The sequence below is a fragment of the Strongylocentrotus purpuratus genome, unplaced genomic scaffold (assembly GCF_000002235.5).
Source record: "Strongylocentrotus purpuratus isolate Spur 01 unplaced genomic scaffold, Spur_5.0 spur5_scaffold_11, whole genome shotgun sequence".
In the NCBI taxonomy this organism is placed as follows: domain Eukaryota; kingdom Metazoa; phylum Echinodermata; class Echinoidea; order Camarodonta; family Strongylocentrotidae; genus Strongylocentrotus; species Strongylocentrotus purpuratus.
Genome location: NW_022145596.1, coordinates 1,770,950 through 1,796,114, shown reverse-complemented (window position 1 = coordinate 1,796,114; position 25,165 = coordinate 1,770,950). Strand labels below are relative to the sequence as shown.

Below are 25,165 nucleotides of genomic sequence, written 5' to 3'. Positions count from 1 at the left end.
TGGGAAATACACTATCTGTCTTCCGATCCGATTGGCTACATATAATACGAACGCCCAATCAGATTTCATTTGACATAATTAGAGGAATTCCCAATCATGGCAGCCGAGTTCAAGTAAGCACGTGTGTTTGTTTACGTTTTGTAAAGTCAGTAATTTTCACTGAAATTATCACATTTCATAAATTGATATAATAACATGTTGTCTTTGTTTTTCTTGCAGGACCGCACAGCCTGTTGAATACTACAAACAGTTCTTGGTCAGTATGAACTTGGGATTTAAATGACTTACGCAGGAATCAGTATGTAGGACTGAACAAATAAACATTTGTCCATTTTAGAATCTTATCTTTGTTTTCTATGGACTAGGATTAATTATGTTAGGCCTGTATTGTTGTCTCAGAAATGAAAGGGGACTTATGACATTATAGAATAATTTTGAAAGTACTATAGGCCTAGTCTAATTGGGTAATCAGATTAGATCTAGATCTAGATCTAGATCTAGACTAGAATCTAGGTAGGTTGAGATAGACCTAGATCTATTCTATTAATATTTGTTGTTATTGGCTTTAAAAGCTAAAGTTGTTTTTGTCTGTTAATCAGAACCATAAAGAAGTAGCGACTGGAAGACCAACAGGACTACCTTTTCTTCCATATACTGTTGATGTTAATGTTGATGTAGACTAATACAAAAATTATCAAGTTTGACTTGGGTCTACCTAGACCGATTTCTGTCTCTTTCGTTCGTTAGCCGCGCCTCTGCCCAAATCAGAGGCTAACGAACAAAAGAGACAGAAATTTTCACTCTAAGTCTAGTCTAGTCTAGATCTATGTCTAGACCTAGTTATAAAAAGTTTAATTTACCTTTTCTCAGTATTGTTGTCTTTCAATCAAATATTTTAATTTCAAAGTCGATTTCTTAATTTCAAACAATTAAATCCTGGTGTTTATTTTCTTCTTTTTTTATATTAGTTTTGGAGCCGACCCTCACAAATAAGTGGCTAACGAACGAAAGAGACAGAAATGTTCGGTCTAAGTCTAGTCTATCTAGTTATAAAAAGTTTAATCTACCTTTTCTCAGTATTGTTGTCTTACTCTTAGTTCTTACACTCAAATATTTTAAACTATCCTGGTGTTTTATTTTCCCTTGTTATTATAGAAGGAAGAGGTTAGACCAGATGGAAGAGAGTTGGGAGAAATAAGATCAACAATTCTCAATGTTGGTAAGTCTGCTCACTGCATGGAGCTGCATCTTTTCTCCTGAAAGTTTGTGAGCAGAATAAGAAAAATGAGTGATATGGTCATTATGGTGTGTACGAAGTGTGAAGTGTATAGGAAAATAAAAGGTTCATGTATTTCCATTGTTTGTTCATACTCCAAGGGGTACTATTGTTTAGACTGTACCACTAAATGGCTTGCATAGTTTTGCTCTCTATGTTTAGAAAGTTTTTTAATTAGAGATTAAATCTTTGCTCTATAAAGAATGTTCACAATTCTGATCATTATTCACAAAATACTAAATTTTCTTGTAGAAATAAATATGTGATATTCCTTTCATGTTTGTCTGTTAGGATCCATCAGTACTGCACATGGCTCAGCCCTTGTGAAGCTTGGTAACACAACAGTGGTGTGTGGCATCAAGGGGGTAAGTATAGATGTATTTTAATTAAAAGTAGCAATAACTGTAACTTTAACAGATGTAGCTCATTCGAAAATATAACTGAATTGTTTAGATTTGGTAATCAAGTATGAAATATAATTCTCAGGTAATTTCCAAAGTTACATATGAGAAAACTTGTACCAAGTAATTTAGTAAATAATCAACTCACTTACATTGTACTATTTAAAAAAATTATTTTTCTGCAGGAATTTGCCTCTCCAACAGTTGAAGAACCTAAAAAAGGATATCTAGGTAAGATTAGAACATGTTTTCTTCTTATTATCATATGATTGAATATTACTATAAATATCCTAGAACACATTTCTCGGTAGATTAAACATTCAAAATACGGTACTGAATTAAAACATTTGATGATAACTTGTTAAATGATCCCATTTCATCAGAGTTGAACCTCTGAAGCAAGATTCAAGTTTAAATGTCCATAATAATACAGTAATTTCTTTCCCATTGTTGTTAAATAGCTGTATGTGTTATTGATTTGACTAGTGTACCTGACCTGTATTGTTTGTGTTAATGTCACTCTTTTCTGCAGTTCCCAATGTGGATCTGCCACCATTATGTTCAGCTCAATTCAAGCCTGGTCCTCCAAGCATCCAAGCACAGGTCACATCTCAACTGGTAGCTGATACTCTACTCAGGTATCAAATTATTTATGTCTTCTCTCTCCTAATAAACCAGACTTAAAAGACATTTATAGTCATAAATCTTTTTGTATTAATTCAGGTTTAACATCAATTGTGCTTGATTTATAGTCATAAATCTTTTAATTTAAATTCAGGTTTCACATAAAGTGTGCGTGATGGAAATCACTGTGGTAGGAAAACCTTAAAATCCTTTTATCAGAACTTATATATGTGTGATCATAACTGAATGAATTTAAGTTGTTCATTCTGCAATTTTGTGAAATATTGTTTTCCTCAACGTTTTTTTTCTTCTTCCCTCCTCCCTAATCAGTTCCAACCTCCTGAACTATGAAGACCTTTGCATCAAAGAAGGAAATGTAAGTAATTTTATTCCATTCAGTTAACATATGGGTTGATTATCTTCCTTATGACAAGACACAGTTAAAATGTACCATACAAAGTCTTATGGAATAATTAACATCAAAATTTGTACTGTAGTAAAAAGACTATTTTCCTTATTATGATCCAAGCTGAGTTTAGGTATATTAAATTATTTGATGTAGTCAGTCAGTAGTTAATGGGAAAATCACCTTGTGCTAGCCTTTCAATTCATTTCTAAAGCAAAAAAATATATAATTGAAGTTTAACATTAACCTTTCAAGCTCTGTTGCCATTATGTATCAGCTTATCAAGAGGATTTGTTTGCAAATGATTTTATTTCACACCTTCCTCCAAAACTTTAAATCTACTCATACAGATCTTACATCCATTAAATTCTAGATAATGAAGACTGTCACTGATGATGTTATGTCTGTATTGTTTAACAGATGGTATGGGTTCTCTACTGTGACATGATGTGTCTAGACTATGATGGTAACATCATTGATGCTTGTCTGATTGCTCTTCTAGCAGCTCTTAGAAACGGTAAGTCTTGTCTTTGATTCATCCAGTCTTGGTGGTGGTGGTTATTTTACCTGACTGCTAATGTTAGTAAGCAACCAGATGGCCGACGGCTTTAGGTCCTCTCCGAGGGACCTGGTAATGAGGATTAATGCCTTGCCAAAGGGCACTAGTGCATCGACTTGGTTTCGAATAGGTTCGAACCCGGGTCACCGGATTACAAGACCACTGCTCTACCGACTGAGCTTGTAAGACTCATTGATAGTTCCAGGGTTTGATTCTAGATCAGAATGCCAGTGCCCTTGATCAGGTAGGACTTCCAGCTGTATATAAGGGTCCCGGTGCTTACCGATTAGTCTGTACCCGCTTTGATTCTTTAAATTATGAGAAACACTTTAAAAAATGAAGTGAAAATCTTGAGTATCCATGTATGTTTCTTACCATCACTTACGGAAAAGATATTGTGTGACGGTGCTCATTTAGGCAAAACTAAATTTATAATATTAACATGTCTCAATATGCACTCTTGCATCAGTATTAAAGTATTTACATATGTTAGCTCTAACATCTCGGGGTATATATTTCAAAGATATGGGCTGAAACCTGAAGATATGTTTCTCTCTTTATCTCTCCTTTTACAGTGAGATTACCGGTAGTTACCATCGATGAAGACACAGGACTAGCAGAGCTTTCATCCACAGAAGACAGATCTTTGAACATCGTCAACCAGTTTGCTGCCACTACATTCTCTGTCTTTGATGAGTAAGTCAAAGAAGGTCAAAGGTTATTTATTTAATCTTGGTGATGGCAATAGTGATGATGATGGTTTTACCGGTAGTGTTATTTTTCATGGATTGGAAGTGGCAATGGTGTTCAGTCTCAAGTTTTATACCCCTGATTTCACCATTCACTGGAATAATTGATTAATATAAAATCAAATGTCTACTTCAACATTAAAAGCAGGGATTTCGACATTGTCCATACTTGTTGCTGTCTCCAGGCCAGGCTGTACAGGGGGCCAATTTTTGGTGATACGTTGAACGTTGTAGTCCAGAGCTCAAATGCATCCTTCTGATAGGATAGATATGATAAACACTGTGAATGAACTCCTTTGGTCTCTGTTTATCTTTCAGTTCCATCCTTCTGGTAGACCCTACAGTAGAAGAAGAGGACCTAGCTACTGGACTAATGACAGTCATCGTCACTCAGGATGGGAGGCTATGTAACATACATAAACCAGGTCAGTTCTCTGTTTTCAAGAAAGAACCCTTCAGAAGCATGAAAAACAATGTGTAACAACACTTCACAGAAACAGATTTCTAGATTTTTTTTTGGTGTAAAATATTGTGGATTGGTGTTATCTGAACAAAGAAACAGTCTTGAGCACATTGTTGTCAAACTTTAACTTATTTTCTTATTACAATATACTGGCTATGGGTCATGTAATATATACCAATCTTGGCACTCCTGTCTATCAAAACTCAAAAGTATTGTTACAGTTATGACTACAAGGTAATGTTTAACAATGCTTGCAAATTTCATGCTATATGCGATAGAACTCGCACTAAAATGTTACAGGAAGACAGTGTCATATTGTACTATGTGAAGAACAATATTGATGACTCAATGATGTACAGTTTAATGGAAAAAAATAAATATATATTTTTGTTTTTTCAGGTGGGACACCTCTATCTACAGACCAGATCCAGGATTGTATCGGTCGAGCCCAGACCAGAGCTAAGGAGATATGCTCACTGATTGATGATACACTAGATAGCATTGAGAGATGACCTTTATATCAAACCTGATAAAAATGCAAAATTGATCCTACGGATGTTACATAGACATTGTCAACCTTGTAAATGTACAGAGACTGGCCCACTTGGCAGATTTATCCATATTTTTACAGTGTTCAAACTATAGGCCTACTGATGCTGGCTCAAATACTCACCTATGCTAAGTCTGTGTAATGGTTTAAATCACTAACGAGGTTGATCTGATTGGTTATGTAACCTGAAAATTAGTTCTTCCTTCACAGTTAGTTGAAAAATTACCTGTTTTGGTGAGCTTTCTCTTGCTATACTGCAAGCTTCCCAAAACAGGTAATTTGTCCACTGATTGGGAAGGAAGACCTAATTTCCATGTGTAATGATTTGTCTTCAAACTTTTCATTGTGTCACCAATTATTTGTACACTTTCAAACATCAGTGTCTGTTTGATATACTGCTGTTTATACTATTTAGTTAAAGGACTTTACATTTACTTGGAGATGTTCGTGCTTGAAATAACAAAATTTTGACTGTCAATCATGGTGAAATTCAGAAATATAACATTCTAGAGAATCTATGCACTTTCCTTGTGCCTTTGCCAAATGGATGTAGAAAATAAGGTACACCTTTAAGATATAACACTGAATGATTATAATTTTGCTTGAAATGTTAGATACCTCTCCCGATTTGCACGATGCAATCAAATGAAAATTATAAGAAGAGAGAAAAATTGAGTTACCTTAGATTAAATTAGAAACATTCCACATGGCAAAATATTTATTTTATCTTTCCCAGTCACTTGTCCGTGTAAAATAATCCTTAAGCTTTCCTTTGTAAAGAATTCTAAACTTGTATTTTGCAAAGTTTAATAAAGAATGTTTTTCTTTTGAAATGATTGATTTGTGATGAGTAATTTTTTCTCCATTTTTGTCAAATTTTAGAATTAATGTAAAACTGGTATTGTATGCATGCAAAAACACTTATGCAAATTTTGTTAGTGATCCCGATTCTCAAAATTTATATGCAGCTAATGCAGTTAGTCCATTGCAGTTCCTTTTGCTGAAGGGCCGTCACTGACAATTCGCAAAAGATTGCAAAAGATATCAAATATTACAAATAGTTTCATTAAAATCTGAGGTTTTTTCTTTTTTTGTCTGAAATCTTTATTGAAAAACTGACGAAAATCAAATCACAATGAAACATGGTTCAGTGGAACTCTTATGTAGAAGACCATACTTTATATATCAAACTTTCAATACATTTACATGTATATCAAGCCAATAGTGCCAAACTTAATCTTTGTATTTTGCTGGTTTTTTTTTTTTAATAGGGTAGTTTCTTCTGGTGCCAAAGAGTTTTTATAAATAAAATGTCACTTTATTTGATTTTTTTCTTTATCTCTCTTCCCAATCTCCTGTCTGACCATCTCTCTTTTATTTCTCTTCCTCACTTGATTATCTTTTTCTTCATCTTCCTCTTCTTTCTTCTACTCTCTATCCCTACTCCATCTCTCTTTGCCTATCTTTCTCCATCTTTCTCCCTCTCTCTCTCTATCTGTCTCTCTCTCTTTTGACAATTTCTGCTGTCAATTTCTTTCTCTTTCTCTCTCTATTTTCTCTCAATTTTTTTTCTCTATATCTTTGTCTTTTCTCTTCAGCCAGTATTTACAACTTCTCTATCTCGCTCATAAAAACTTTTGCACTTTGTATTTTTGTTTAAAAATCAGCAGATTTTATTTCAGTACTCAATAAAACTACTGCTTGGTAAACTACGAAGTCTCTACAAAACTACCTACATATACAAACATATACTATATGCAGTTGCTCAGTCACATTATCGACAAGTTCATTTAGAAGTTATTAACTATAATAGTTTATACAGCACAATAGAAAATACATAAATCACTAAAACATGCAATAATCTAAAGTGTTTTTTTCTTTCTTATGATATATCCACTTTAGATAACTATCTTGAATCTTAATATAAATTCTTAAACATATTTGGGGAGGGGGTGGTTGCTAGATTAGAAACTAAATGGCACAGACAGCTCTGCCACTTCTTATAATATGACAGACTGCCTACAACATACAGTTTATTTGCTTGAGCATACTCAACTCTTTATATGTCACATAAATTATCTCCCTGTGCCACATTGTATTTATCATGGGGTAGATATATCAATGGCTTCAAGATTATTTAACTGTTTCCAGTACAAGATTAATATATACCTGCGTTAAAATGGTGGTCATGGAGCTAATAGAGACAGGAAATTGATAATTTTGCAAAGCCATTGTGTTGTACAAAGCAATTATTCTTTGGGTCCTATCATTTTGTGCAAAAATGATAGGAGAGCATGTGTGGCTAATGAGCAAGCATGCAGAAAGACGAGGAAAGCAAAAGTGTTGCATGCTTTTGATTCCCTTTTCCCGACAAAATGATGCTGTATCATTTATAAAGGAGATAAGAGAGACTATCTTCTCTATGAAAGTTTAAAACAAGACTATTGGAATGTAGAGCAATTTCACATAGATAATAACATGGATTCTGGAAACAAATTAAGACACATAAGAATGAATATCTTGGTAGCTGTCATACCTCAAGAAAGTATTTTAGAAATAGGCATTGAATAAATAAATTGTCATTCAATGTGTCCATAGCATAAAAGTCCATTGGAAAATATGTAATCTTTTTACTAGCCTATATCCAACAACAATATACCTCAACATAATTAATTTTATTACCCAAGTTGTGAACATTTTTGTATTTTGTGGAGGATCATCTACCTATAAGTGTCTCTAACTCTTTGATGATCCAACCACTCTTTAATTTCCTTCGTGTATTTTTTTCACTTTATTGTCTTATACATATTTGTTTTATTATTGACTTTACAAGTTTTTTTATTAAAGTAGTGAATAATTTAAATTAATTCAATTCAATTCAAAAGATATACAAAGTACTGTGGTTCAAAGACTGACCATCAGCTGTTATCATCATCACATATTTTATCTTCACTTCATTGAAATGTAGAAACACATTAAAATTTCTTGAAATCCTGATCATCACATATATTCACGCAATTGATCCTTTCTGAAGTTTTGCCCCGTACTAAATGAAAATACATTTTTCTTTATATTTAAATATTTGAAGAATCATAATAGTCATGGATAAATATTTAAATTCAAATGACTGAATCTACTCTTGACATAAATATAAGAATTATAAAGTCTCAATGATAAAGGACCTATGAGGGGATCTTCGGTATTTCCAACACAAGAAAACATACCTTTATCCCGGCAATTTGACAGTTTACAAATTTCATATGCATTTCTTTAAAAAGATTTTAAATAGTTATAAAGGGGATTAACTAAGATTCCAATACTTAATATCTATACATTTTTAATTATTTTTCAAAACTGTTATATATAAAACATACAAGCACAAACAATGAATAAAAATTACAAATTCGTCAATTGCATAATTCACAATTGATACTATATAAACTGTCAACATAGATGTGTTTCTTAGTTTAGAAATTATGTACAAGGTTTAAAAAGAAATATGTTCAATATACTTTTTCCATAAAAAAAAGAAGAAAACAATAGTAAACTAAAATTTACAATAAAATTGTTATGAAAAAAAATAATATCATGCAGTTCATACTTTGTCAAGGTGGTAACACACTAAGCATGCATATCTTATCACAATGGTCAACTTTACATGATGCACTACAAAGGTACCCAACATAAATAGAAGACGAATGTATGAAAATGAAATCTGATTAGGTAACTTCCTCCACTATGCTGTATCAAGCACACATTAACCGTTCCTTTGTGCACAAACAAAAGTATATTGATACAGACCAATGATACATTTCTAAAGTCTATGGTGCACACTACATAAATATGCAGACAAAATAAAAACCTATTAAAGATTAATTTGGAAACAGATCAATGACAAGTCCAACTTCCAGACTAGTTACTCCGGGCTATGTTGTATTGATAAATATTGAAAATGTGGAGCTAGTATTTCTAGTGTGCTGCCCAATATTTAACACTGCACCAAGAATGCTATTTGTCAGCCTGAAATCGAAACAGCTATATATTCATTTTAAAAACTCGTGACCAATTCAACAATGAAACAAGGAATCATTCTCAAAACAAGAGTCCTAATTTTTATTGATACACAGAAGAGGGTTCATATTGTTTAAAATAAAATGCTTTGGGTTTCACTGGGGAGGTGTAGGTGTTGCTCGTTGCTTTTTACCTTTGCCTTTCAACAACTGCTGTTGTTGTTGTTGTTGTTGTTGCTGCTGCTGCTGTTGTTGTTGTTGTTGTTGCAACTGCTGTTGAAGCTGTTGTTGTTGTCTGAGAAGTTGTTGCTTCTGGTAGGCAGCCTGGGCTTGTTGCTGCTGTTTCTGCAATGCATTTAGTTGTTGGAGAGTAGCCTAGACAATACAACATAAACGTTTCTATTTATATTCATTCTGTAAAATAAGTGTTTAAATGTCACATGAACTGTGTGTAGTGATAAAGAAGTTTACTAGATTTGTCTTTGAAAAGATGTAGCTCCTGTTGCATACCAATAATGATCAACTGCAATTCTTTAGATAATAATAATAATAATAATAATAGTGGGTTCTTGTATAGCGCTCATGTCAGTCAGATTTGACCCTCCTGGCGCTCCTGATTAGATGATATGTTTAGTTATCTTATTTGAAATCAATCTAATGATTAACATTATTAAACATTATTAACTAATATTTCATTATCTGAATCAACAGTCCAACTAAACTTAGAAAGGACGTTGATTTCCAATGAGGAAATTACGTTCAATTGCCCATTTTCCTTGTTGTTACTTTCCGTAAGCAGAGCAATTCCAAGAAAATTTTGCCCTAAAAGGATAGATAGCCGTTTCTTCTTATTTCTTGAATCAGGCCTTCATATAATAAATATCTTGTCTGATTGCCTTCAAGTGTGTGCACATCTTGTTAGAGTTTTTTACAAGAGCACAGTCATCAGGACAGAATATAATTTCCAAGTCTATCTCACCTGGCTCTGGGAGGTAGAAAGCTGTTGCTGCTGCTGCTGTTGTTGTTGCTGTTGTTGTTGTTGCTGCTGTTGTTGTTGTTGTTGCTGTTGTTGTTGATTTTGAGCTGCCATTTGTTGTAACTGTTGCTGCAACTGTTGTAGAGTTGCTGGGTTAATTTGGCGTTGCTGAATAGCAGTGTTATAAAGTAACTGTTGTTGGCCCTGAAATATATATAATAAAGATGTTATCGGACGCAAAAGTATTTAAATATGAGTAAATATATTTCCATCGCCAAATTTTGCATCAAAAGCTAGTATTTTTTAATTTCCAATAAAAAAAATATTCAGACAAAGGTATGTCTAGAAGCTGGCAGAGGATTATATCAGTTATGGACTAAATCTCTGTAATATTGAATCTATTTATCTCTTTGATTAATGAAGAACCTCATTCTCTAAACCGGATCTGATGACCTATAAGAATATTGGTGTCCAAGAAATAGTGTGTAGGATTCAGTCAAATTTATAATGTCAGGAGAGATTAAAAGTATGTTCCTCTTTCTTATATAATTTGGTTAAAAACTGCAAGAAGCTAAATCAACTACAATTGCATGGTTCTTGCTCTCCTTCTACAAAATAGGAATGTGACGACTACTAACCTGAAGGAGAGATAGCTGAGCTTGGTTAGTCCCTGCACCTCCCGCTCCTGCTGCTCCTCCTGCGGTCTGTGCAGCAGCAGCAGCTCTTAGGGTTGTGTTCTTCAGGTTCATGGTCATCAGCTGGGCTAGCTTGGCTTGGGTCAGCTGGTTATTCCCTTGACCGATGCTTACTTGACCCTGTGCATTGGCGATGACGGCTTGACCACCGGTACCTAATAGCCCTTGAGCACCACCTGTTTGATATGATCAAGTGAATGGAGTGTCCACCGTCATTGGAAATGTCATACTATGACTAAGTCGTTATTCTTTAAGAGAATAATAATATGTTCATTCATATATCGCAGCTACAATATGAATATACTCTACTTTACCTAATACAAAGTTTCATATTATTACCCCAACTGTAGCTGAGTGGCCATAATAAGGCACTAAAGCATTCAAGGAATTCTTCCTCCCAGGTACCCATTTAATTCACCTGGGTGGAGAATGGCAAGTGTAGATTAATGTCTGGCCAAAGGACATTAGTGCCGCGACAGGACGTATCCTCTAGACCACGACACCTCTACAATGAGTATTTAAATTGATTATTTATATCTCCACCAATGAACTACACACATTTGATTCAGATACAAATGGAGACTGCACTGGTGTACCTGTATGTTAATGAAGGTTAAGAGGTCTCACAACAAATCCAAAATAAATTGTCATTCACTCTATGGAATTTCAGAGAGGCAAAATCTTTAAAAAAGGGAAAAACATGTAAATTATCAAGATTTGAATTATACCAAATTAAGCAATCTTACTGATGATATTGATAGGTCCTGTCAAGACATTAGCAGGAGCCTGGATGACACCTGATTGTGATGTGGTAGCTGGGGAAACCCCTGATGATACCACGGTGATGACATCATTGTTGGAGCTAGCTGATGAGGTAGATATCTGAATCATTCCTCCAGCCTGATGAGGGGAGAAACCGGGAAGGGTCGTCATGACACCGATGGGCGTGTTGATGATGTTGTTCCCTGTCTGAGGTATACCTCCTGGGATTGGGGATGGAAATAAATATGATTAGCTGCAGTAAAGTTTTTATAGCCCCTCTGCACAAGTTTGGCCAGAGTGATTAGATCTCCCTACGTGGTCACTGACAGGTGGTTATCTCATAACATAAGAAAAAGGGGATGATGGGGGACCAATGGTCACCGATTATGCATTGTTTGCTATATAGAGGGCACAAGTAGCTATAAGGAGTGCAGTTTTTAAGAAAGGTTTATTACAACAAATGTCATATGCTGTACATGATGCCACAATAATACACAGGTCTGTATTTCTGTAGTTGGAATTCCCCAAAACGTGTCAATCATTGTTTTAAAAAAATCAGAAAACTTTTAGGACTGCTGATGGAATAATTCACTTTGACATAGATTCAATGGAATACTCTCCCTCAACGGATGAAAAAGAGCAGATTTGGTAAAGTGTTAAAAAATAATCTCAAGAAATATCTGTTTAATTTAGCCTATAATTGATTACCATTACCTTTCATGTCTACCTTTCCTATTGCACTTTTGTATATATTTATCATGTATTTCATCTTTTGCACAAGCTGCGCCTTGAGCATTGGATTGTCAAGTGGATTTAGCCCTTACAAATCTTATGTATTATTATTATTATTAATGCATATTTACGCACCTTGCTGAGAATTGACGAGTGCCATAGCGATAGTCATAGCCATCTGATGACTACTGCTAGATGTAGCTGGTCCACTACCCAGTGGAGAGGGGGTATTAGTCCTACCCTGGACAGGTGGAGGGGTAACCGATGACTGGAGGGAGGGGGTGGAAGAGGGTGGGGGTGTAGGAGGGGGACCCATTGAACCTGTGGGGGAAATAGAGATCAAAGGAACATGCTAACATGGTCACAGGCAGTTCATCTTGCATGTCTTAACATACCAAAATATGAGAATGAGATATTTAAAACAAATAGTCAAATATATTGATCTATACTACCATACCTTAGGATAATTAAACATTGGTATCTTATTGTATACTAAAATGAAGGTTGTAGGAAAACTTAGAAACTCGAAATGGATATTTTGTCACAATACCCCCCTTTATCCCTCATCCTACTATTCTATATGTCTACTTTTGATACAATATACCGGTAGTTTCAAATAAAGAGCAATGGCAAATATATATCGTTAAAGAATTTACAAATCTATGAGGACATTGGAGCTCCACTGTTCAATACAGCACAATAAAGACAAGACAAAATTATGGAAATGTATAACAAAAAACTCATATCAAAGTACATATAATAAACAAACAAACTGACAATTTGAAACAAACTTCGATTTGATATGTACCATGTTGACTAGATAGGACAGAAGTTTACTGGCATTACAAGATAACAAATATCCAAGAAAACAGACAACTAATTTGATCCTTGTTTAACCCGATATGACCTGGCTTGACTTGATGGTGTGTATAATAGCACACATGAATCACCTGGGAGGTTAGCTGAATGAGCAGCGGCCGCCAGGACCTGTCGGGCATCTAAACCTGACGAGCGACGCCCAAGGATAGGAGGGAGAGGACGAGAGGTAGCAACTGGCCTCTGGGCCTGCTGGGGGGTAGACAAGGGTGCCCTCAGTTGGCGAAGCTGTGCGCCTACGCTAAACATGGGTACTACAAGGTTTGGTGGTTGTGTGTATTGAGGTGTATTTTGAGGTGAATTGTGAGGGTACAATTTTTGACCGAAGAAATGTATGACAATTATGCAATTTGAATCATTAAAAAACACAATTAAATTTGATATTTGACATATATTTTTTTTAATTTTATATTAATATGTTGTATTTATATATTGTCATGTTATAAATGTAACATACAAAGTTTAATGTGAAAGATAGAGTTTTGACATAATGTAATTTTTTTTTTAAAGTTTCATATAAATTTGAATAAAAAATAAAACATCAAATGTGTTCAATTTTAATGTAGTAATTTCAACATTCAATAGGATGGATCAAAGAAAACAAAAAGAAAGAAAGAAAAAAGAGGAATACCAATATCACTTTCATGCCACAACTTTTCACAAAATATAAACAAATTTAATTAAAAAAAAGGAACATATAGCAAAGAATCTGCAAATTTTCTTTACACAGAAAGCTAATGAAGCATCTACAAACAACAGCCACGAGTTTAAGAGGCAAGTGTTCTTCCAACATGTATAGAGTTTTCAGTTGTACTTCATTCTTTTGTTACACCTTTATTAAGTATTTCATTGTTTTTGGAATTATATTTTATCTCATATTCAGTTCAGGACATTCATCCTGTACATGAATGTAATGTACCCATCATTTAACATGTTTGGTCATTTGTAGATGCTCCCGACAGGAAACTTATAAACATAAACATGAATACTTACATCAACATCATTGAATGTAGAAGTAGAGAAACTAACTTTCACCAACTCTTTGGTTGAAAATTACTATTTTGTTAGAGAGAACCACTACTTCTTGAATCAATGTAGATAACTCATAGAAACTGGAACTCTTTTAATGGTCAGTATGTGATTGATAGTACCTTTAGTATGATATAATTGCAGTGTAAGGAAAACATGCAACTAGGTAGCTCTGAGAAAGCTCTATACATAATCTCTTGTTGAGTATGGATCATGATTCCCATCTGAAAATATTTGGTACTTCTTATTAGCTATTATTTTCCTTGTCTCTCTACTTCTACACTCAATCAATAGCAACATTTTAGCTGCAAAATCAAAATATCATGCTACTGAATAAACTGGAAATAAAATGAACAAATTTCAGCAAAACTAATAATCGCAACATAACAAGTTCAGAAATCATATCAAAACAAACCAATAAAACTAAGGTTTACAAATCCAGGAACAAGGAATATCTATCTATTCAACAAACCTGGTCAATAAATCAAAATATGTGTCTGCACAAAACACAAAAAACAATCAATTTTGAATATCAACGTCTCTATCAGGCTCTGAATTGCGAAACCAGAAAAATAATCCTAAACTTTGACCAGATCGGACCTACTTAGTGGACAAAATCCAAACTGCTAACTGTCTCTCAAGGCCTCAGTTAGAGCAAGTCTACCCCAGAGTAACAGTCTATGAGGATGGTTTAAAAATATATGTATGTCTAGCGAAGATCAAGCTTATTCCACAATAGACATTTCCAGAATAGACCAGGTCTAGTACATATATACCTAGCCTAGAGTAGGCTTATCACATATGCAATTGTATGCATACTATCATTGACATTTAATAATCTAACATTGATACATTTAACAGATCCACTTTCCATTGGAATATGAATGTACATACCTGGTGGTGTAGATGGCATGGTTGTAGGTGTACCAACAGGAGAGGTAAGTACATCCTGCTGCTGAGCATTGTTATTGCTGTTTGCCCTGAAAATAAAGTGATGGGGAAATTTTTTTCTATGATATATTATATATATTTTTCAACAGACAAGATTGACTGTCATAATTCCTTTAGCCCAATCAAATAGTCAGCAATGAAACGTTTTGATTTAAAAACTGTTTTACAACCCATTTTGCATCACATTTTCACTCTAGACAAATTATTTTTGATAAAGATAATCCCCTTGTATAGAAGAGCCTCCAAGTTAACATCAGCCCTGCACATACTTTTCACTAAAGTAAGCCATCTTACACTAAGCTGAAGAGGAAACAATCTTTCCTAGGATGATTGTCTTTCCTTATTTCAATAACAAACTGAGCTTTAAAAGAGACAATATAAGAGGCATAATGCACTGTGGGAAGGTCTATGGGAAAAAAAATACAGAATGAGCAAGAGACAAAGTGCATCATTGATGTGGACACTCTATCAAGTACAAAAGCATTACTTCTTCATCCAAGCAGCTTGTTTTAAAGCCCCACTGCACTACTTATAGCTACTTGTGCCCTCTATATAGCAAACAATGCCTAATCAGTGCCTGTTGGTCCCACATGAGCCCCATTTTCTTATGTGCATTGAGAGCTGATTTGATGAGATAACCACCTGTCAGTGACCTTGCAGGGTGGTCTAATCCCTCCTGGCCAAACTAGTACAGACAGGCATAAGGCTATTCACTCAAGGATTCGGTGATCACTTGTTTCTCACCTGTTGAGATATGCAGGTGGTTGTCTGCCCATACCAGGCAAGCGAGGGCTCGTTACAGAGATGGTAGACCCTGCTGCTTGACCCTGTACTTGACCTTGTACCTGACCTTGTTGACCTCCTGTGATCTGAATGACATGACCTTGAGAGTTCACAGAACCTGTTAAATCAAAGAAGAAAAAACAATTGAAATGGTTTGCTTGGTGAAAGGAATATACCATCCAAAACTTTGGCTTGTTTTGTGTTGAACCAATAACCATGCAATCATAAGTTGAAAACTCAAAATCTATCAATGCTGCTTGACTCATTGTCGCTCAAAACATATAGATTTCTTTCTCACAGATCATGATTATATTATGCAAACTTAATAGAAACAGAAAACAGAGAGATATGCTTCAACATGTTGATAACATTTATTGGAAAGAACAGCCATGATTCTGTATCATGAGAGAAAGTATCAAAAAGACCACAAAGAGTATACTTTTATTTTTTTTAAATATTTTATCTATTCTTGGTGGTATTGTTTATTCGGATGGTTTATATAATCACCAAACTACTTTGTGCTGGTAAGAAGCCTGTGGTTCAGGACATACCTGCTAATCCAGACTGCGAGAGCTGGTTGGAGAGCTGGTTTGAGAGAGTGTTGTTCATATTCACAGCTGCTGCAGCGTTCAGAGGAAGCTGTAGCTTCAGAGGCTGCTTGGAATCCATTGCAGGCATGTCACCCTGTAAAAGGTCAAAAGTCATCATCAACATCATGTTTTTATCTCAATAAATAAGTTATATTCCTTAATAGTTGGCCCTTCAAAAATACAAATGACATTCCTATTGTATATGTTAATACTTGGGATATTGTAAGTACATTCACATTTAGTTTTATGGGGTATTGTAGCACTGCAAAGGATCAGTGACTGGCTTTGTCTTGATGGCAATATCATAATTTATCAGAATACTCCCATAAACACTAAGCAAGATTAACAGGAACATCAATCAAATAACAGAAATAGATTTTAAAAAGCTATGCATGCAGTAATGGGTGCAAATCAAAATGTATAGCAACTCATAAAAGTTAAATTTTTGGGTTGTTGATCAATGTAATGATCTGAAGGGTACACGAAATATACCAAGAACTTTGCTATGCATTCACTTACCCCTGCTCCTATCTGATTGTTGCTATTATTATTCTGCTGGAGGTTACTAGCATCCAAACTCCCTCCACCACTGGTAGTACGAGCCCCCTGGGCTGCTACCGATGCACCTGCATCACCGCCCCCTCCTGTACCTGCCGTGCCCCCCTGCTGCTGCCCCTGTTGCTGCTGAGCAGACCCCCTTGAGCCCTGCTGCTGGTGTGACTGGTAGGCGGGGTTCTGAATCAGCTGGGGTGGTTGACCTGCCATGACCCGGGAGATCTTGACCGGCTGTCTAGTCTCCAAGGACAGGCTTTCCGTTAGTTGCTTTAGATACCTAAATATAAATATTGAAAGTCATTGAAGTTTCAAACTATTGCCCTCACAAGTAAATCACTTGGGTTATCAGTCCATTGTTTTAGGAAACCTGTAGGTTTACATTTTTGGTATCACAGCTACCAGTCATAATGAATCAGTTCAATATCTTATACAGGTGATGTACAATAATCATATTTTAAATTTTATCCCAAAACATGCATTTGTCAGTTATTCAGAATAAATTCGACACCAACAAAAAAATGAACGAAAGATGTTTACTTACCTTTGAGCATTTTGTAATGATCCTAGGTAGAACCTTGAGAAAGTAAGGAACAGAAACAAGAAATATAACATCAGGGAAATAAGAGATTCAAATGATAACTCCACACATTTTGTTTTATGAAATGTACATACATATCAATTAACTATATTGAGATAACCAGCATTCTTCAGTACATAATATTATTTCATTAAATATCACATCCTGGAGGACTTGTTCATTCAATCTCTTTTCTTTACAAATTTGAACCCTAGTCAACCTTTACATTAACTTTCTCAAATACTGGACGATCATTCTTACTTGGTAAAGTTAGCATTGGTTCTAGGGTGTTGTGGATCATTAGGATTATAGTTCCTATCGATGTACTGCTCTCCTTGATAGGTCTGATCTAGCTGACGTTGCTGGATGGTAACCCTGACATGCTGCAGACGTCCATTCCCTCGCTCAGTCTCTAAGATCACCTCTTCAACAGGTATCTACAGAAGAAAAGAAAGGATTGGATACTCTGTCATACCAGTTTGAAAGACATGTATTTATGAAAGCACTAGAGTATAATTATTATAGTTATTATGAGTTCATAATAGGATCTGTTGAGTTGAGTTGAGGCTGTATGCATCAATCTATTACATACGGAGCCTCAACGAGAGCGGATAGACCCTGCAATGAACAAATGAAAGCAAGCATCATTTTGTTTTATACAAGGAAAATCCTAGAGTTTGTTATTTGGTGTAAAATGAATTCATTTCTCGCTTATATCTTGACTTATATTCATATTGCCGACCTGTTTTATTAAAACAAATAATTCATGTTTTGAAGCTCGTGCACAAGAATGATATTCACTGCACTCAGTTAAGTAGGTACTTACCACTCCTCCACTGCTTCTTTCTCGTGGTCTATCTGAGTGACTTGCAAACTGTGTTACCTGAAGAAAAACAAAACAGCAAGAATGATAACAAAATACAATTATTTTTACTTTATAATTCTGTCTCTCACTTTCATGAAGTTGTACTTTCTTTTCATAGCTATTTTCTAAAGTAATTAGAAATGGATTGATATACTAAATGAGAGAGGTACTTACAGGAACATTTTCAGGAACAGTTAGGTCAAGATCTCTCTGCTTCCACATGTCAACACACTGAAATAACACAATAGAGAACAGTGAGAATCCACAATAAAATACAAGAAATAGTGACATTCATCTTCATTCAACAAGGTCACTAGGAACTCTTACTACTGACTATTCACATGAATTGATAATGATCTCATACAACATTCAACAAAATGTACCATGATCCTGCCCAATATATAAATGGTTACAGTACAGTCTAGTCAACTTCTGCTTCTAATAAAAACCCAATGCTGGATTTAGGCTTAAGATCAAAATCAGGTTAAACTTTTTTGTTTTACTGTAGTATCGCATTTGTCAGTCAGGTCATATGACAAGCTGTTTAATCACCAAATAAATAACATATGTGCACTATATATTATAAATCCTATCCAAATTGAGTGAGAAAACTTACTGGTTTGCCAACTTTGAGGTTAACTTTAGGTGGTGGCGCTCTCTCTTTCTTCTTAGCAAGGAAGTCATGAAGCCTGAGACCTGGTGGAGCTGGGAATGACTTGAATGTGGCTCGACGGTTACGGGCTATCTGAGAATACCTCTTCATGCACCTTGAAACGTAGATCAAATATAAAATAAGATGATTTATTATTGTGAGGTGAAAAGATCATTCATGAAAAACATATGCCAGCTACAAATGAGTTGAGATACCAATTCATACTCATTGTGAGTAAAATACAAATATATTGTGATAGTCTTCTTGATATCAATGGGACTAGCTACCTCTCTAAAAAAGCAAAAACAAATTTTAATTCAATAGTGTTACATTACCAAGTTGGTAAAATCTATGAAAACCTCCTCGAAAGTCTAATTCCTTATAGCATCGCACTTAATCATAATTGTGGAAATATGAGTGGTAAACTCACTTTTTGAGTGGTCTTGTATTGAGCCTGTGTTTCTCCTGATGTACTATATTCTCTGCACAAGCTACAGCTACCGATGGATCGAGGCAGAGAGGCTCTTGGGTGGTCAGGAGGAGCTGACTTTCTAGAGCTAACTTATCGTCCTGGTTCAAAGAATAGAGAAAGAGAGAGACAATGTGAACATTTAATCACCACAGTAATTACCTTACATGAACCTACATATTGATCAAGTTCAACATCTTTATCAACATCACTATCATCAGCACCATCATCATCCCCATCATTATCATCATCATCACCACAACTACCTCCACCACCACCATCTTCATCATTATCAGCATCACAACGATATATTCCACACTTACCATACTCCATCTAGGATCATTGCTAGTCATTGAATTGATGTCATATGCCAATGTCTGAAAATAGAAAGATTACAACACTTTTATACAAACTACATTCCAAAAATGAAAGTGTAAATGCCATTTAACAAGTAAAAACACAAACAAACAGAGGCCTTTTCATCAGCACTTCTTTTCACTGAGACAACTTTAATTCAACCTAAGTGCTAAACTTAAAATACAATCGCTAGTCTATAGGTGGAAACACAGACAAGTAGAAATTGTTGTTCAAAAGTAATTCAGACAGTTTTTTTCTTCAACAAAAGGTGACAGAATGAACATCCCATCCCATAGCATGATGAGCATCATAAAGAAATGGACAGTGACAAGAAACCGGTCAAACCTGCTTTAGTAAACACCCGTATAGAAAGACCATCTGTATATCTGTCTTTTTTGTGTTTCCTATTGAAACATGTACTAAAGGAACCTGCACATAAAGACCACCTGCCTGTAAAAACCATTGAGCGGTCTTTATATAGAGGCTTGACTGTAATGGATATGAAAGAGGTTCATACCTGTGGTGTAGGCCTGAGTAGTAAATGTTTGGAGTGATAAGTTTGACCATTAGCCGACTGGCGATAGTCTCTGATCTCAGTCACTACACAACCGCTGTAGAAGATGTTTGTATCAGCTTTATCAAGGAGCTCCACCAGCAAAGGAGGGAGCTGTTCGTGCAAAGTCAATAAAAGGCATTTAAAAGAGTCAATAATAATTTTATAGAATCAAACTTTCATGAACATTTTTGTCCAGTACACAAATACAAATCTCACATTTGAAGCACTTTTTAAAATATTCACTTCAATCCTACTTAAACCTTGATAAAGAGTAAACTCATGTCATAAGGTCTTTAAACTGTGTACAGACAATGAAGGTGTATCTTATGCTCAGCAATAATGTATTGTGTTTTTGGATTCTGAATCAATATAATGAATACATTGAAAGAGATAAGGTAGAGGTATTGTGAAATTTACCCCAATCGAAAATGATCTAAAAGTAATTTGACACTGGAATCAATGAACTCAAAATAAAAATTTGACTCTGTAAATGTTTATATACGGTATTGCTGTCACAGTCCAATAGGTCTATTTGTGTTTTGGAACTGGTGTAAAAGTGAACTTCATATTTACCTCCTCGGCATCAAGATAATCCAAGAAATCTGATTCCTGGGAAAATTAAGCAAAGAAAAGTGAAATATGTATTAACAGAAGGTAAAACAAATCAGTTTAAGCCATCATATACAAGGAGGTAGACTTTGGTTTCAAGATAGCAATGAAGAAAATCCTTAGAATTAACTCCAGATTCACACTCTCACAACACGAAATTTGCAATAAAATTAGAATAGAATTTAATTCAATTTACTGCGATTCCATCATCCATCACAATCAATATCATTTATAAGCAAAGTCAGGAAACTTTGAATTGTAATCATTTGAACGGACACAAGATTCAATTAAATTCATAGTTAATAACTTACATCATACGGCAGCTTCAGTGTCTCTGTGTCTGTAAGGAGGACAAAGAGAGAAGACCAAACATCAATTATGGATAACTGGAACCTTCATTCTCTCACGAGATATAAAAGTACAACAATATGACTAGTTCAATAATCACTACTATCTAAACTTCCTTGTTTACCCTACAGTTGTGCTAATACAAGTAACAGATAACAATGAACATGTTTATAAAGTTCACATTTGTAGACATAACATGGTAGTTCCTGTGACAAGACTGTTTATGTATTCTTTATGTATATATATATATATATATATATATAAATAATTAATAAAATAGTGTGTGGCAAATATACTCAACTGTGACTGATTGCCCAACGAAATCAAATCAAGAAAGAAAGAAAGTCAACGAGAATGGTTTCTGAGGTGATGGATATACATAGGCTGTTTGGAGCATAAATGGCACTATCAAATACAGAGTCAAGGCCCCTCTGGCTCCATACAAACAATGTAATCAAATGAATGACCGATCACCAAGGAAAACATTTCTTCATATTTGAGAGTTATATTTACGACACTGAATACCCTAGTTGGATAATGTTGCTATTAAATTTCTAGTTGTTTCTTTTGTGACCTTTGACCTTACCATTGCCATCCTTGCCCCTGAGCATGAATGAGAATCCTTGGTTGCTAGGAAACAGGTTAACAACCAGACAGGTGAGTTTGTCTCTCTTGGCTAGCTTGTCAAGCAGGTGGGTACTGCTCTTCAGACTCTGAATGATGATGGACAGAATGGTCGGAAAAATAATAAATTTGGAATCGAAGTTCTCTGACTAAAATGATATCTAGAGGATTCTTATTGCTAAACGAGGACTAATCTTAACAACTAACATTCAATCAATATGCTGTAATGATGCAATTTTTCACAAGACTTAAAAAGTCTTAAATTTGATTTATGTAAGTAAATTACATGATTAAAATACAACACAACCTACTAGGAAAAAATGACCAATACAAACATAGTCCTCTAGTTTGTGGTTTGGGATGAATTTAAAAGGAAATCCCCTAACTGTACTATCTTTTAAAGGCACACTGCCATACTTGTAGCTACTTGCTCCCTCTATATAGAAAACTTCCCCAATCGGTGCCTGTTGGTCCCCCATGATCCTCTTTTTCTTATGTTAAATGAGAGCTGAGTTAATGAGATAGCCACCTGTCACAATGACCTTGATGGCTCGCTGTGTGGTCTAATCCCTTCTTGCCCAGTAGTGGTGACGGTCTTTAAAATAATAATTATACAAGAAGGCCAAGACAAAATTGACTAAATTTACCAAAAACTTCAAAACAATATCAGTAGTGATCAAGAAGAGATTAGTCGAATATCCAGGGAGGCATGAGTGTATTTACTCGTGATTATATTAACACTGCTTACCGGATCACTTGACTCCTTGTTGCATTCTTCAACGTATAATTCCTGCAGACGTTGGTGTATTGATTTCCTGCAAATTTAAAGAATGGTTTGAGACTTTTTTTTCATGCTCCACTATTAAGGAATCTTTCAGACCTGAATTTCAGACTCATAAGGAACAAATTAATATTGAAATTGACTTTTAGACCTTTCTCAGGTTTCAAGGAAATGCCAAAAAAAAAATCACAGATTATATTGGCAAAATGGGATTCTGGAACAACATACTGACTGGAATACCACCCCACCCTCCAAGCCAATTAGGCGAACTATATATGGGGACAACTATCATCCGGACAAATTCATCCAGTAAGGATTAGCATTATCAAGAACAATAGTGATGAAGACATTTCTTCTGCAGGGAGGGGGGAGGGGGGAGAGAGAGAGAGAGAGAGAGAGAGAGTCTTTTTTCCACTTTCATGTACACTGAAACACTGAGTATGGTGGGATGTATCCTATTATTAATGAAGGTAAACCATTTACCATTTACTTGAACCAGTGCTTTTAAATTTGGGCTTCCTTTCCACTGACTGTAGAACTTGCTGCACAAAAAAATGAAAGAACAAAATATGATTAGCACATCATATAAACCTAACATTATAAACGTACAAATAAAGCATTCATAACAATTTTAAAATTCATTAAATGTCTATTAAAAAAAAGAAATTACACCTCAGCTTCATTTGCTAGGAACACTTAGGTATGTATTGTTTTTATTCAGTTTTACCCAACCTTGGGACTACAATCACATTTAAGAAAGGAAAACTTAAACCTCAAACTCCTTTGTTAAAATACAAAAACAAATGAACAAAAAAAGTAAATAATTTACCTCAGCTTGCAGGATGGCCTCTTCCAAACCAGAGGCCTGAAAGAAAGAAAGAATGAATGAATTAGTTGGATCAAAATTTGATAAGTTAGCCAGAAATGTCAAAGCTTTGTGCTTCATCAAAAAAAGTCCTCACAATGACAAATTTTCCAACAAGGGGGAAAAAATAGTCATCAGAATTTTGAAGTTGCCTAAAGATCCAACAAGGGATTCTTATCCATTAATCAGGGCTCCATCCACACATATGACTGCTGAATTTTCAATGACAATGTGCAAGAACTAATGAAGTGTGTATTCATATCAATTATCAAACCCCTCTTACTACATGATACATCCAGATGATATTTACTTTTGAACTTGCTCAAATATTGATGAGATCTTTGGTGGTAAACACTTATTTTTGGAATAGAATACTAAATAATTGATAAATACATCATCTGATCTTTACAGGAAAATAATATAAGTATCTCTTGCTCAACATGGCATCAAATTTAGGATAGCCAGCGTCGAAACACATTCACAACAAAAATCAGATTAAAGTCAAGCAAAGGAGGGCTTTTTGAAAATATTATCTTCCGAACTATCTAATGTTCCATGAAAATAAAATCAAATATATAAAATCTCTTGAAAATCTTTTTCTTATGTCAAGGGTGAAAAGAAAATTAGAGTAAAGTGCCCTGACTTTATACTATGCCATGATTAATACGCAAATTAACTTGTTCAAAATCACAACGCAAAGACATCCAAACATACACATTTCCACTCATTTTTGAATGGGACTGATGAAGCCAAGACCTTATGGTCTAACGTATTGGGAAGAAAACCATTTCATATTTTTCACAAATTTGTTAAAAATATTGTGAAGAAAATAATTCACAGGGTCAACAATTTAAAAACAAAGTTACGACCAGATTTACCAATGTCAGATTTTGCGGCAAGAAGAGCGCCATCTCAGTCATTACTCAATAACAACCACACACTTGGAGCAATACATGGGACTACAGTGCACTACATATTCTATTGCAATCGAATTCATTCCTATATTGTACCTAAAATTGGGTTAGCATGATAAGATGACATTCATTATTATTAAATTGAGAATCTTAAGAAGGTAGAAAATTCGAAATTATACACAATTGGGGCAAAATAATGTCAAAATAATGCAAAATAAATACATTGATTAGTCTTACCATTTTGTTTTTCTAGTCAGCAAGATAGGGTGAAGTTAGCACGGCGAATACTTTCAGTATGGTGGTTGTAGATATCAAATGAAAAAGGAATGTCAGTTTAATAACAACAACAAAGATCATTTTGATTTGTTTTGATTTGTTTTGATTTTCCTATATATTTTCAGCGAGAGTTAAACAAAACAGAATCGGAATATTATTTAAGCAGCTAATTGATTTCTATCTGAAATGTAATTATGTTAAATTTGAAATAATGATCGTAAAGAGCATAGAGGTTCTTTCCAAGGATGAAGATGCTATACTCCTGAGCTGAGAAGCCATTATTAT

General features: G+C 34.8%; 2 protein-coding genes across 2 annotated transcripts; one reads left to right on the top strand and one right to left on the bottom strand.

Moving 5' to 3' along the window:
- Positions 1–12: 12 nt before the first annotated feature.
- On the top strand, positions 13–5,680 carry LOC592373 (exosome complex component RRP43). The gene is made up of 11 exons (XM_030980325.1): positions 13–113; positions 220–256; positions 1,156–1,219; positions 1,568–1,641; positions 1,863–1,908; positions 2,210–2,315; positions 2,632–2,677; positions 3,128–3,224; positions 3,842–3,962; positions 4,334–4,440; positions 4,878–5,680. Exons 1-11 carry the CDS (start codon positions 97–99, stop codon positions 4,988–4,990), a joined length of 828 nt encoding a protein of 275 aa, XP_030836185.1. The 5' UTR covers positions 13–96; the 3' UTR covers positions 4,991–5,680.
- A 997-nt stretch (positions 5,681–6,677) lies between these two features.
- LOC592361 (transcription factor SPT20 homolog) lies at positions 6,678–24,914 on the bottom strand. The gene is made up of 25 exons (XM_030980324.1): positions 24,842–24,914; positions 23,655–23,690; positions 23,309–23,367; positions 22,793–22,859; positions 22,007–22,133; positions 21,384–21,412; positions 21,037–21,072; positions 20,425–20,574; positions 19,874–19,927; positions 19,512–19,651; positions 19,046–19,196; positions 18,604–18,660; positions 18,391–18,447; positions 17,826–18,001; positions 17,529–17,561; positions 16,952–17,264; positions 16,394–16,526; positions 15,804–15,960; positions 15,003–15,088; positions 13,154–13,333; positions 12,339–12,524; positions 11,456–11,692; positions 10,653–10,885; positions 10,018–10,218; positions 6,678–9,413 (listed from the first exon to the last, which is right to left on the bottom strand). Exons 1-25 carry the CDS (start codon positions 24,842–24,844, stop codon positions 9,195–9,197), a joined length of 3,120 nt encoding a protein of 1,039 aa, XP_030836184.1. The 5' UTR covers positions 24,845–24,914; the 3' UTR covers positions 6,678–9,194.
- Positions 24,915–25,165: the final 251 nt, after the last annotated feature.

Coding starts and splice junctions, on each gene's coding strand:
- LOC592373 (XM_030980325.1), top strand. Junction 1,220..1,567: donor ATCAACAATTCTCAATGTTG/GTAAGTCTGCTC, acceptor TTTGTCTGTTAG/GATCCATCAGTACTGCACAT. Junction 2,316..2,631: donor GTAGCTGATACTCTACTCAG/GTATCAAATTAT, acceptor CTCCCTAATCAG/TTCCAACCTCCTGAACTATG.
- LOC592361 (XM_030980324.1), bottom strand. Junction 18,002..18,390: donor AAAGAAGCAGTGGAGGAGTG/GTAAGTACCTAC, acceptor TTTCTTCTGTAG/ATACCTGTTGAAGAGGTGAT. Junction 11,693..12,338: donor ACTCGTCAATTCTCAGCAAG/GTGCGTAAATAT, acceptor CCCCAATCCCAG/GAGGTATACCTCAGACAGGG.